General features: G+C 46.5%; 1 protein-coding gene across 1 annotated transcript in view; it reads right to left on the bottom strand.

Moving 5' to 3' along the window:
- EPG5 (ectopic P-granules 5 autophagy tethering factor) overlaps window positions 1-9,042 on the bottom strand; it is a gene marked incomplete at its 3' end in the record, with an annotated part of 60,253 nt that extends 51,211 nt beyond the window's left edge. Inside the window, exons 1-4 of the mRNA XM_082013720.1 lie at window positions 8,968-9,042; window positions 4,558-5,496; window positions 1,198-1,441; window positions 188-324 (exon numbers count right to left, since the gene is read on the bottom strand). Of these exons, the coding sequence (XP_081869846.1) occupies window positions 188-324; window positions 1,198-1,441; window positions 4,558-5,496; window positions 8,968-9,021 (1,374 nt within the window). The 5' untranslated portion in view covers window positions 9,022-9,042. The remainder of the gene's footprint in view (window positions 1-187; window positions 325-1,197; window positions 1,442-4,557; window positions 5,497-8,967) is intronic.
- Window positions 9,043-12,491: the final 3,449 nt, after the last annotated feature.

Below are 12,491 nucleotides of genomic sequence, written 5' to 3'. Positions count from 1 at the left end.
TCAACTTCATCAGACAAGGGAATTCATTCTAAAGATTCACTAACAGATTCTGATCCTCAAGTAGAGCAAACCCCCAAAAAATCACTGCACGTGGGACAGTGAGAGACACAGTAACACTTTCAGAAATGACTCCCGAATTCATCCCATGCGTTGGATCAAACAATTATATCCATGCTTACTCCCTCACCAGTCTCTGCAGCCACATAAGAAGGTCACTCTGAAACTGAGGGTCTTCGATAACTCTGCGAGTGAAACTGAAAAGGACGCTGATACATTCCTTCAAGTGGCTCAAGTCTGAAGAAAGATTTTCTGACTGTTTTGAAACTGTAAATTGAAAACAGAATTAAGGAGCTTTGACAAGCAGCTCTCAGAGCAGTAGCATAAGTAGTGGTTTTGGGGCTATATAGAAAACTTGCTCTTTATCTATAGATACCAAGATATTTCAACACAGCTGCTTGCTATATCTGACAGAAAAGAACTTTAGAGTACTTGATTTAAACTTATAATTAAGCACTGAACATTAATTACAAGAGACTATACTATGGTTACTCTCATAAAAAGCCTTTCCTCAACATAAACTTCATAAGAACCACCATTTACTATGCATATAAACTATCCAGGAGGTGGGAGGCAAAGGGAGGAGAACTAGAAAGGATAAATAGCCAGGGTGGGAGGGGGAGGAATGCTTTAGCTAAAAGGTTATATTGGCACAAATCCAAATAAAGAATACACCTAGGATAAAAACCAAAAAGTTTTCTAAGTATTAGAGCTGCGAGATTTCAAATAGCCTTCCAAGAGGAAGCAGGAAAAATATCCAGCTGGTTTTAGAATTGTGCATAACCAATTTGGAAAAGAGACTATATTAAACATTGCCTTTGACAACAAAAGATTGGGGTCCAGGTATCCCATCCCACCTGGTGTTCCTCTACAGTAACCAGTGGCAGTATGTAGCTTAGACAGAAGGCAGCACTCCTGCCTGCATTCAGCTTCCACTCTCCAGGTGAATAAGTTAAGAGAACTGGAGTTTTTCCTGTGAGAAAAAAAGTATCACTGATCCCTACATAAGATCTACAGATTTTAGGATCAGAGCAGAAACACTCCAGAATACAAATTCCACCCCAAGACTCCAAAACTGCAGGTGAACAAGGTGCTGGGCACTCTAAACAGCATGGGGAGTGGTCTAAACCAGCAACACACCTTGTTCTTGCTGCTGAAGAGCCACTGATCTCAGCAGGGACGAGCTGCTGAGCAACCTGTAGACATATGATTCCACTTGCAACCGGGACAACACCGAGGTGTACGAGTGCAGCACCAGCGTCTGATGCACGTGCTCTGCTTTGGCTTCAAACAGCTTTTTCAGTTCCCACAATACACTTTCATTCAGCTCCACTGTCTGGTAGCGATGATGACCTGTCACTTTGCACTGATCTGCACAGACACCCTGAAAAGAAAGCAATTATTTTATTTAAGTGGCTTTGTCATTTGCTGGGTTAAGTGTGCTTACAGAAATTAGCCTTGACATAACCCTCCTCTCAACAGATTTCAAACTTTGCATAAAAGGTGCTGCTTCACAGGTGGAAAAGACAAACATGACAAACCTGTCAGCCTCACCTCTGTGCCTGGGAGGATCATGGAGCAGATCCTCCTAGAAGCTATGCTGAGGCACATGGAGGGCAGGGAGGTGATTTGAGACAGCCAGCATGGTTTCACCAAGGGCAAGTCCTGCCTGACCAACCTAATGGCCTTCTGTGATGGAGTGGCCACATCAGTGGACAAGGGAAGAGCCAGATGTCATCTATCTGGACTTCTGCAAGGCTTTTGACATGGTCCCCGACAACAGCCTTCTCTCTAAATTGGCAAGAGATAGATTTGATGGGTGGTCTGTTGGGTGGATGAGGAATTGCTTGGATGGTCGCACCCAGAGGGTAGTGGTCAATGGCTCAATGTCCAAATGGAGAACGGTGACGAGTGCTCAGGGGTCTGTACTGGGACCAGTACTCTTTAATATCTTCATCCATGACACAGACAGTGGGACCGAGTGCATCCTCAGCACATTCACAGATGACACCAAGCCGAGTGGTGCTGCTGACATGCCTGAGGGATGGGATGCCATCCAGAGGGACCTGGACAAGCTAAAGGCATGGGTCTGTGTGAACCTCATGAGGTTCAACAAGGCCACGTGCAGGGTCCTGCCCCTGGGTCGGGGCAACCCCCGGTATCAGCACAGGCTGGGGGTGAAGGGATGGAGAGCAGCCCTGCCGAGAGGGACTTGGGGGTCCTGGGGGATGAAAAGCTGGACACGAGCCGGCAATGTGCGCTCCCAGCCCAGAAGCCAACCGTGTCCTGGGCTGCCCCCAAAGCCGTGTGGCCAGCAGGGCGAGGGAGGGGATTCTGCCCCTCTGCCCCGCTCTGGGGAGACCCCCCTGCAGGGCTGCGTCCAGCTCTGGAGCCCTCGGCACAGGAGAGACATGGACCTGCTGGAGCAGGGCCAGAGGAGGCCCCAGCAACGCTCCGAGGGCTGGAACCCCTCTGCTGGGAGGACAGGCTGGGAGAGCTGGGGGGGCTCAGCCTGGAGCAGAGAAGGCTCCGGGGAGACCTTCCTGCAGCTGCCAGGGCTGAGAGGGGCTGAGGAGAAAGATGGGGACAGGCTTTTTAGCAGGGCCTGTTGCAACAGGACAAGGGATGATTGTTTTAAACTAAGAGAGGGCAGATTCAGACTAGATAGAAGAAAGAAATTTTTTACGTTGAGGGTGGTGAAACCCTGGCCCAGGTTGCCCAGAGAGGTGATCGATGCCCCATCCCCTGGAAACATCCTAGGTCAGGCTGGACGGGGGTCTGAGCAACCTGCTCTGGTTGCAGATGTCCCTGCTCACAGCAGGGGGGTTGCACTAGATGGCCTTTAAAGGTCCCTTCCAACCCAAAGGTTCTATGATTTTTCCTACACACTTTTTAGAGCTGCTGGCTACCAAAGATTCACATCGCTGACTTCTGACAAAATTACTCTATAAGCCCTCGATAACTCATATTTAGAAATAGACAAGTGACTTGTCTGTGTCACTTACAGATGTGAACAAAATCAGGTGTCTTTACTCAGTGAGCGCAACTGCATCTCCGTTTATAGATTTCCGTAAATATTTGCAGCTGCTGTTTTAAAGCTAAAACATATACTGAAACAAGATAAATATTTTTCTCAGTTCCCAGAACTGAATATTTATAGCAATTCCTTACTGTACATTTAAAATTTTCAGAAATTAACTTACTATAACTTTTTCCCAAACTGGAATTAAAAGCTGAGGCCTGTCTTCCCCTGTCCTATCTCTAATTCTTCAGCACAAGAAAACCATAATACATAACATTCCCATTATTCCTCTATGTAACCAGGAAACAGGCTTCAGAGCCAGCACTTTGGAAGCTTAGCTTGAAAGTATCCCTGCGTTTCCTAAGTTAGTAGAATGGGAATTTTGAATTGGTCTAAAGATAACAATTGTTCTGGACATACAATAAATACATAGTGAATCAGGATGGAATAAAGCAAGCAGCAAGCTTAGCCAACTGTATGATGCTTAGTGGGGATGTAAGAGTGAAGCCAAAATTGCTTTCAACATTGAAAGCAATCAACACAAATCTGAGAGTCCAGTGAGGTTCAGTGTTACTCCCTAGTAAAAAGGAGAAACTCAAATCTGTTCAGTGGATGTCTCTCAACATCTCAACTCTGAGGAACTGCGCAGAAGCAGCACTGCACTCACAATAACAGTAAGAGCCACCATATACATAGGTACTTAGCACCTTTGGACAATTTTGATGACGTGTCGGCTATAAACAGCACCAGAGTGCCAGAACAATTTTATTTGCTCCCACTGTAACGTTGAGCTCCAAAAACGAGCTACACAGAATGAGTTTTGGGGAAAATTTTTCTGATGTGTGCACCAAAGAGCTCCCCAAACCCCTCTGGTTTGCAGACAGAAAGGCTGCAGAATACCATGACCACCCTGGAAGTAGCTAAAACCACAGCATCACTTACAGAGCAACCTACAGTTACTGAAAGTGGAGGGATCTCACACACCCTAGGCTTTGAGCAACAGGGTCACCCACAAGCATGACTCACGCTCCTCTGCAGCTACCACCTCTGACAGCGGGACAGTCAGGAATGACGTCAGTGAGAACTGTCACTAGAGGCAGCAAGCCAGATGGGACATCACTGCTACGGTCATTCTGAAGTACTTGGAGTACTGTGATGTAAACTACACCCAGCACTACAGGCAGAACTGGCTGTACACAGCTCATTCTGACTGACTACAGACATGAGTCTGACCCCAAAAAAGATCCTGCTACCCTACTCTCGCCAGAGTTTAAAAAAAATCAAACAACAAACTGTCTTAAATCTTAACAGGAGGATGATACTCTGAAGTACTGGGGGTCAGTGGGGAGACAGAAAGCAAAGGCAATCACCTCTTTTAAAACAAAATAGCTTAAATATGATACACCTGACAGCAAGTAAAATTAACATCTGGAATCACATCCAAACAATTTGGATTCAAAAGTAGCTTGCAACAGCACCTGCACAGTTTTCTGTTCTTCTTTAAAAGTCCATAATCTCCCCTTAACATTTTGGCAGTCTGTTGTCATAGCCTGCAGCTCTGCCTCAGCCAGCAACAGCTGCTTCCTGCAGCGCATGTAGTTCAGGAGTAGTTCATAAAATTCGTGCCTGTCCTGATGAGCAACACTTTCAAATTCCTCCGCATAGGAGTCAACATTCTCCAACCACGAACACGGCTCAAAAATTTTCAGCTGTTCTCTGGTAAATGGCACCAGTTCTGGTTCAGTTGGGAGCTCTGGATACAGCCTTTCATTGTGCAACAGTGGTTTAACTGCTATTACGGTTGGTCTTTCATAGGACAATTCAGCTGACAAGTCTGGATAAACTGGTTTCAATCCCAAACGCTGAATACGCGTTTTGGATTTCTCCGAGAGCTGTGAGATACTAAGAGGAAGTTTCTCTGAAGAACGGACAAGAGGATTTTTAATATCTGGTACATTTTCAGTTCCTTTGTCCTGTACAAAGCCCACTGCTGTCTGAGAGCCAGCAGCGCTGGAATGAAAGGTACTACTCGATAAATCACAGTTTCCTGATCCACTAGCAACCACCTCCACAGGGCTGCGAGGTTTGTCCGACTTGCTTTTTCCACTCTTCTCAATATCCCCCCCACATTCTTCATGGGAAGGATCAGCTTTGAACTCTTCTGCATCTGTGGGAGGATCCAGAGTCACTGTCAAAGACCCTCCACTTGCTGAAGTTAAATTACTCTGGGGGACGTGGCACACATCATTTATAGTTCTTCCATCCTCTACTTCATCATTGAGCTGAATTTCTGTAAATTCTCCAGGATATTCCACTTGCTCTTTACTGTCTTGAGAAGATACTTCTGCCACAGGAGGGAGGAAGACCTCATCAGACTCTTGTATCTGGGACTCCTCATTACTTTTTTTCTTTTTTTCCTAGGAAAAAAAAAATTAACATGTCACTACCAAGTGAATCTCTCCCCCTTGCATCCCAAATCCCACCACCACCAAAACCAGTATTTGTCAACATCACAGCTCTGAAAGTCCCTCAACACATTAATTTTCATAATATTGAAGGTATAACAAATGCACCAAACAGATCATTGTTCTTTAGTTGCCCTTTGAAGACTGTCTATCAGCACCTCTTTCCTTGGTCACTTCTTGAACAGCCCTTCAACATTTCTACATTAAAAGCTATAAACATCCCAGGACAGAGTGTTTCATTAACATATAAAATAATCAAAATAACAAGATCCTGAACTCTAAAAAGAGTCCCTGGATCTTCCCAAATTGCAAACAGTTATGTCAAGACTCGCCTTAAGTTTTACTGAAATTTTTTTTTAATATTTTAATGAATAGAAAGTCATTTTCAAAAAAGTACTTTCAGAACAATGAAAGTCTGGAATGCATTCCCTAATTACATTCTAAAACAATCACAAAATCTGTACAAATACTGAAATACCTCTTTTCAATAGGGATTACATACTAGAGACGTCAAAAAACTAAGTAGTGACCTTAAGATTATCCACTTTTAAATTATCAGTCTGGAAGTAAACAGTTCCCATAAACCTAGTCTAAGGTGTAGATTAGCCTCTTTTCCAAAGCGCAGCAAGGGAAATAATGTTGCAAAGAAAATCAATAAAGATTTTGTCAACTTGTAAATCATTTGCCAATTTGTAAAACAAAAAATTGGCAAAGCCTTTTGCCAAGTTGTAAATTGTTTGTGTATACCTACCTGTTTGTAAGAAGTGAAACCGAGAAGAATTAGGTTACAGCGCTCCAGTTTTAGATGGCCCAGATAGCATAACAAAGAACACAGCTGAAGTTAGGAAAAGCTCTCAATGCTCCTCCATGACTGGGGAAAAGATGATAGTTTTGGAAACTTGCTGACAGTATCATACTTTCACTAAACATCTGACATGACTTATGAAAACAGCTCAAATAAAGGTGATAGCTTTTATTCTTAAGCCTCATTTTATTGCAGTGCTCACAGCTTCTTTATAAAATGGCAATACACTGGCTTTGCTTTCAGACTGTGCTTTCCAGTATATTAAAAGCTGCAAACACTTCTGATCACACTCCAGTTCTGGCACACTCCAAGGCTAGCTAAAGCTACAGGTGAGAGGTTAAAAATAGATCAGCACAATTCTTTAAACTAGGAATTATAGTTATAATAAACATCTCCTGACAATTAACTCAAAGTCAGTAATTTCCACAGGATACTGTATCACTATATTGCATTTTTAACAGTGTCCACATACTTTACGAACACATGCTGGTCTTTTCCCCTCTACAACCTCAAAGTTCCCTCCTGCAGTCCTCATACAGAAGAAACTCCCTTTATCTTTGAGTGGCACCCTGTATTTCTCGCAAACACTACTGTTAGATTAAATCCCTGTTAACGATTGCGGCATTTTTTGCCTTGGAAAGTGAGAACTGAAAGGCACTTCATAAACTTTAAAAGAAACTATTTTATCTGAGAAAGGATGAAAGAAATCAGGTTCTGAATTAACATGAAAGCAAAACCTGTTGCTCTCTCTTCTGAAGTTTAGCCTTTGAGTCAAAGATGATGCCTGCTCGTTAGCCTTGTCCCGTGTCTAACCACCCTCCTCTCCTAGCCTGTCAGTGAAGGACACCTATAATTTTTCAAGAAACATCTCTGGAGTAACGTAGAGCTACCCACTGAGATGCACACAGACATACAGCCTCATCTTCACCAGTTCCAGGTTCACTGGTTTTGCCACCTCACTGTGTTTGAATCAGTCTGGTGTTGCTGGTGCTGGACAAGCTTAACTTTTGGGCTACTATTTTCAGAACGCCCTGGGCTCTGTTCCACTACTTGGCAGCTCCACAGCGGAGCCAGCCTGTCTCCCAGCTCACAAGAATTTCAGATTTTCAAAGGATTATGGCTGCTTCTGAAGCACGGGAATGGAAAAGTCCTTAATGTGACTGGGCTCCATACTGGGGCCTCAAACACCCCGCATATTAACAGAGCTGAGCATAATAATAGCAACAAAAATATCAGGAATGGGTCATGTGTAACACTGAAGGATTCTGGATTCGCACAGGTGACATCACCAGTGAATTGTTCCACAGTGAATTATACCTGGAAGGGATGGCCAAAGACAGTGGCCACTGGAGTCACCGTACACATGTCATTAATGAACTACCAGCGTCATCCGTGACTCACTGCCTTCCTGCAGGGAACTGATTCTCTTAAGCAGCAGTCTTTAGAGTTAACTGCCTTGCTCATGCCATGGGGCTGAACCAAAACAAAAACAATGACACACTCCTCTGGGGTTGCTCTTCCCTCCAATCTTTACTTGCCTTGAGTTCAGAAACCACAGCCACAGTTGATACTTGGATCTAACCTAGGTTTTTGTTTTACAAAACAGTGGTCAATCAATCCATTAATTTATTTTCAGAGGGCTTTGACAGCCATGACTTCAATGCCTTTGCTCTATGTGGTGCAGTTTACAACATGTAGAGGTTAAGCAATTAAGGGAAACATTTCCATTTTGACTCAACTCTGAGGCAAGATAGTTCAGTTCAGATCACGTCCACAAACTACCAAAATTCCATGTAGCACAGCTGCAGGGAATGCAAAGCCTTCAGAAAGCTCTCGGTACTAACATCATGAACATGAAACAAATTCACAAGAAGATTAAAACCTAGGAAAAGCGATAAATTTAACAACTGTAGCACCAACTAACAGAAAAGAAACACCATTATCTGCTACACACGGCCTCATGTTTTCAGCATTTCAAAGCCAAACCCATACGTACAAGATGGAGCAAGACTGTCATCCCAGACTATACTAAAACACCACTAAATGCCAATAAGCTCTGCTGCTTCACTGCAGATGCAACTCCAGCTGTCTCACTGTGCAGAGCTATTTGAGGAGGCCATATGCTATAACAATAAAAAGCTTGCTGACACCCTTTTACAGCACAGGCACTATCACACCCTTCACCTGGCTGCCAATTACTCTATGTCTTCTTAGATCGCTTCAGAAAAGTGCACGCATTCAGAAGCCTTTTTAGAAAAACATCCCACCCCCCGCCTAACTGCTTTCAGCAGAAGAGGACGAACAAACATGGATACAAACCCCGCCCGGGGCAGACACCCCTTCCGCTGCTCTATAAAAACAAACAAACAAACAAACAAGGAGTAACCCCAAATACGAGCCAAACCCCTTGACCAAAGCCCCACAGCGGGTAGTAACACCCTCACACACACCTCCCGCTTGCATTAAACCCGCCTCACTGCTGCGACCGCCGCCCGGAGCCGCCACAAACGGGAGGCGGCGGTGACAGAGCCGCCGCGGGGCCGAGCCCCGCCCCGGGACGGCGGAACGATACCGTGAGGCTCTCCTCAGCGCCGCCGCCACCCCCCGGCGCCCCGTACCTTAGGCCTGCTCTTGACGCGGACCTTGCGGGGGGCCCTCACGGCCTCGGCCATGGCCCCGCGCTGCTCCGCGCCCCTCCCGCTGCAGCGCTGGCCTGCCGGCCCGGGCCGGAAGGGGCGGGCCCGCCCACCCCGGCGCTTTCATCCAATCAGCAGGGAGGCACGTACGGGAGGGACAGAGGGACACACCGAGTCGCGGTGCGTCGCTTCCGTAGGGGCTTGAGAGGAGGCCAGGCTCCCCTGTGAGGGCCTGGGGGGAGGCCAGGCTGCTGCTAGAGGGAATGTGGGGTGAAAAGCCAAGCCCCTACTATTGAGGATGGGGAGTGTGAGGTCTCTTTTCACCTGCGTCATGGCAGGACCTGGAAGAGCCGTTGGAGCCGGGCAGCCTGTCCTGCAGCGCCTGTGGTACCTCCAGCCACAGTGGGGCTGCTGGTTCAGCCTGGGGTCTGCCAATGCCCCTTCTGATCCCTCCCTGGAGCCCCAGGGAGCCATGGCTGGAGCCGAGTCCAAGCCCCACTGGGAGCAGAAGTGATTTCTTCCAGACAGACAAGCCCCCACAGAGCTCAGGCCCACCCTGCAGAAGACATCATAGTCAAGGAGTTCATGATCTCGGACAGGCAGTGTCCACTCTATTGGACCTTGTACTTAGGGCTTGAGAAGCCCAAATGTTATTAACGTAATCTGTAATTTATAATATCTGTGGGAAAGGTAAACTATACATGGGTCAGGGCAGGATGCATTGATCCTGACCGGGAGCCCATTGCATGTTGGGGAGCCAGTGAGCCCCACAGCAGGCGCAGGGCTCATGGTAATGGGGTCTGTGGGCAGCTCCTGCCTGGTACCAGCCCTTACGGCACCTGCCCAGCCTCGCCTGTATCTGGAAGTGCAGCAAGAAGTTCCTGTGTGAATATAATTTAGGAAAAGAGATGTTTTCTTCTAAGTAATTTATATATTGGCTCAAAGGACCAAAAGAGAGCTCTGTCAGACTCTGCCCAAAGGTGGAATGCCCAGCATCTGAAGGGACACAAGATTTACTCGCTGTCTGTATTCCTCTTCTTTTTCTGCTTCTGATATTAAAGCAGTTATCTTATTAAGGCATTTGTTGTCTGTCTCTCCCTGTGAGGCACGCGGGGCAGGGATGGCAGGAGCTGTGCAGACAGCACTGCTCTGAGAAGTCGGCACAGCTGGTTATCAGGGGCTGTAAGGAGGCCAGGCCCTTCTATAGGGCCCAGGAGGAGGACAGGCTTTTTCATAGGTGCTTGTGAGGAGACCAAAGTCTTCTGCACAACTTGGAAGACAACCGGGCAAGGGAAGTTACTGAAAATAAAAAGCCATTTCAGCACTCATGGGCACACAGACTTGCTTCTCAGTAGCTCCATGTCTGGACACTCCTCTTCCAAGCCAGGAAGTGCTTGGTTTTAGGTCTATTCAAACAGTTGGTGTATTCAGAACCAGCACCCCTATTTTGGGATTGCTTCTGTGCATTAAGTGAATGGGCAAGCCAAGTTTCAGCCTCATTAGGGACCTCCACATCCAGAAAAGCCTAACACCATCTATTGTGGGGGAAGAGTGACTGGAGGGCTGCCCAGCGGAAAGGGACCTGGGGGTGCTGGTTGACAGCCAGCTGAACATGAGCCGGCAGTGTGCCCAGGTGGCCAAGAAGGCCAGCAGCATCCTGGCCTGTATCAGAAATAGTGTGGCCAGCAGGAGCAGGGCAGGGATCGTGCCCCTGTACTCAGCACTGGTGAGGCCGCACCTTGAATGCTGTGTTCAGTTTTGGGCCCCTCAGTGCAAGAAGAACATTGAGGTGCTGGAGTGTGTCCAGAGAAGGGCAATGGAGCTGGTGAGGGGGCTGGAGCACAAGTCTGATGAGGAGCAGCTGAGGGAACTGGGGTTGTTTAGTCTGGAGAAGAGGAGGCTGAGGGGAGCCCTCATCGCTCTCTACAACTACCTGAAAGGGGGTTGTGGTGAGGTGGGTGTTGGGCTTTTCTCCCAAGTAACCAGCGATAGGACAAGAGGAAAGGCCTCAAGTTGTGTCAGGGGAGGTTTAGATTGGATATTAGGAAAGATTTCTTTACTGAAAGGGTGGTCAAGCACTGTAACGGGCTGCCCAGGGAAATGGTGGAGTCACCATCACTGGAAGTGTTCAAAAAATATGTAGACGTGGCACTTCGGGATATAGTTTAGTGGACATGGTGGTGTTGGGCTGATGGTTGGACTTGATGATCTTAAAGGTCTTTTCCAACGTTAATGATTCTATGATTCTGTGATGCTCAGTCAGCTGAAAAATCCCAATAAAGAAACCATGCAATGTATTACAGAGTAGATACTCTTCCAGGGGAAACAAACCTACATGGTCTGCAGTTCATGGCTAATCACAAGGACTTGTTCTCATGCCAGCCTTCCTTGGGCTACTCTCTCCCACAACTCACTTGGTACTGAGCAAGTACTGAAATAAAGGCTGAGGAAGGATATGCTTTTGTGGGTTTCCTTCCAGGAGAGGCAACTCGCCCCGCCTGATCATCCTAGTGTGCTTTTGGGGTATACCAGCCCTGAGAGAAAGTGAATGTGACAGCACTGAGAAAAAAAAAAACAACATATCCAACACACAAGTCTCAAAACTGATATTTTTAAAATATGTATTTAAAGATTAAGACTACAGCAGGTTCCTTCAGAAGAATATTTGTATACGTGGTCTTTCAGAAATAAAATAGCACAACTGATTCCTTGACATGTGCACTTTGCACAGTTCATTATAATGCAGCAGGACAGATGTTAAAACTCGCCGTGATCTCCACACAAGGAAATACGGGGGACCAGTGGGCTTAGGCACACACCGAACTCAGGCAGATTCAGCTTGAAGAGTATCATATAACTAGCAACTCCTGTTGCTCCAAAGTCAATCACCTAGCACCAGGTTTAGACAGCTAAATTGTGTGCTGGTCCCCATGTCCTCTGTTCCCGTGTCCAGCGTCACAAGGCACTGAGGAGCTGTTCAACAACACTGCACGCAGGGACGACTTAGAGAGACCAGCAGCCCTGAGGCACGTAAGCGTCTGAATCAAAGCCATAATCATACATATGTTAACAAAAAGGGCATGAACTTCAAGGAGACCTGGTCAGGAAACAAGTTTCATGGCTCCAGGCCAACGGTTTGTTTCCAGTGATGCATAGCCAGAATAAGTCCAAGTTCAGGGATTCACAGAAGTTAATCAAATGGGGCTCTACAGACCCTACCAGTGACAAGATATACCACGAGCCTAAAAAAACATAACCCCTTAATTGGAGAGGCAGTTGGAAGAGCTGACCACCTTTCTTCAGATCCTCAACAATGCCGTAGGGTGCAGGACTTCCCAGCAGGTTTGTGGTGGCACAGCCTCTTGCTAGGTAGCTGCACTGTGGACTGCTGCACCAGGCAAGATGCAAATCAGCTTCCAGTATCAGTGCTTAATCCTGGAGCATGTGTACAGTTAAGCCAGACCCATGGTCCTCCTCTAAGTAAGCTCCTTGAGAGATGTTACTAA

Source organism: Phaethon aethereus (genome assembly GCF_964289735.1).
Source record: "Phaethon aethereus genome assembly, chromosome: Z".
NCBI classification, from domain to species: domain Eukaryota; kingdom Metazoa; phylum Chordata; class Aves; order Phaethontiformes; family Phaethontidae; genus Phaethon; species Phaethon aethereus.
The sequence above is the reverse complement of the archived record's forward strand: the minus strand, read 5'-3'. Positions and strand labels throughout refer to the sequence as shown.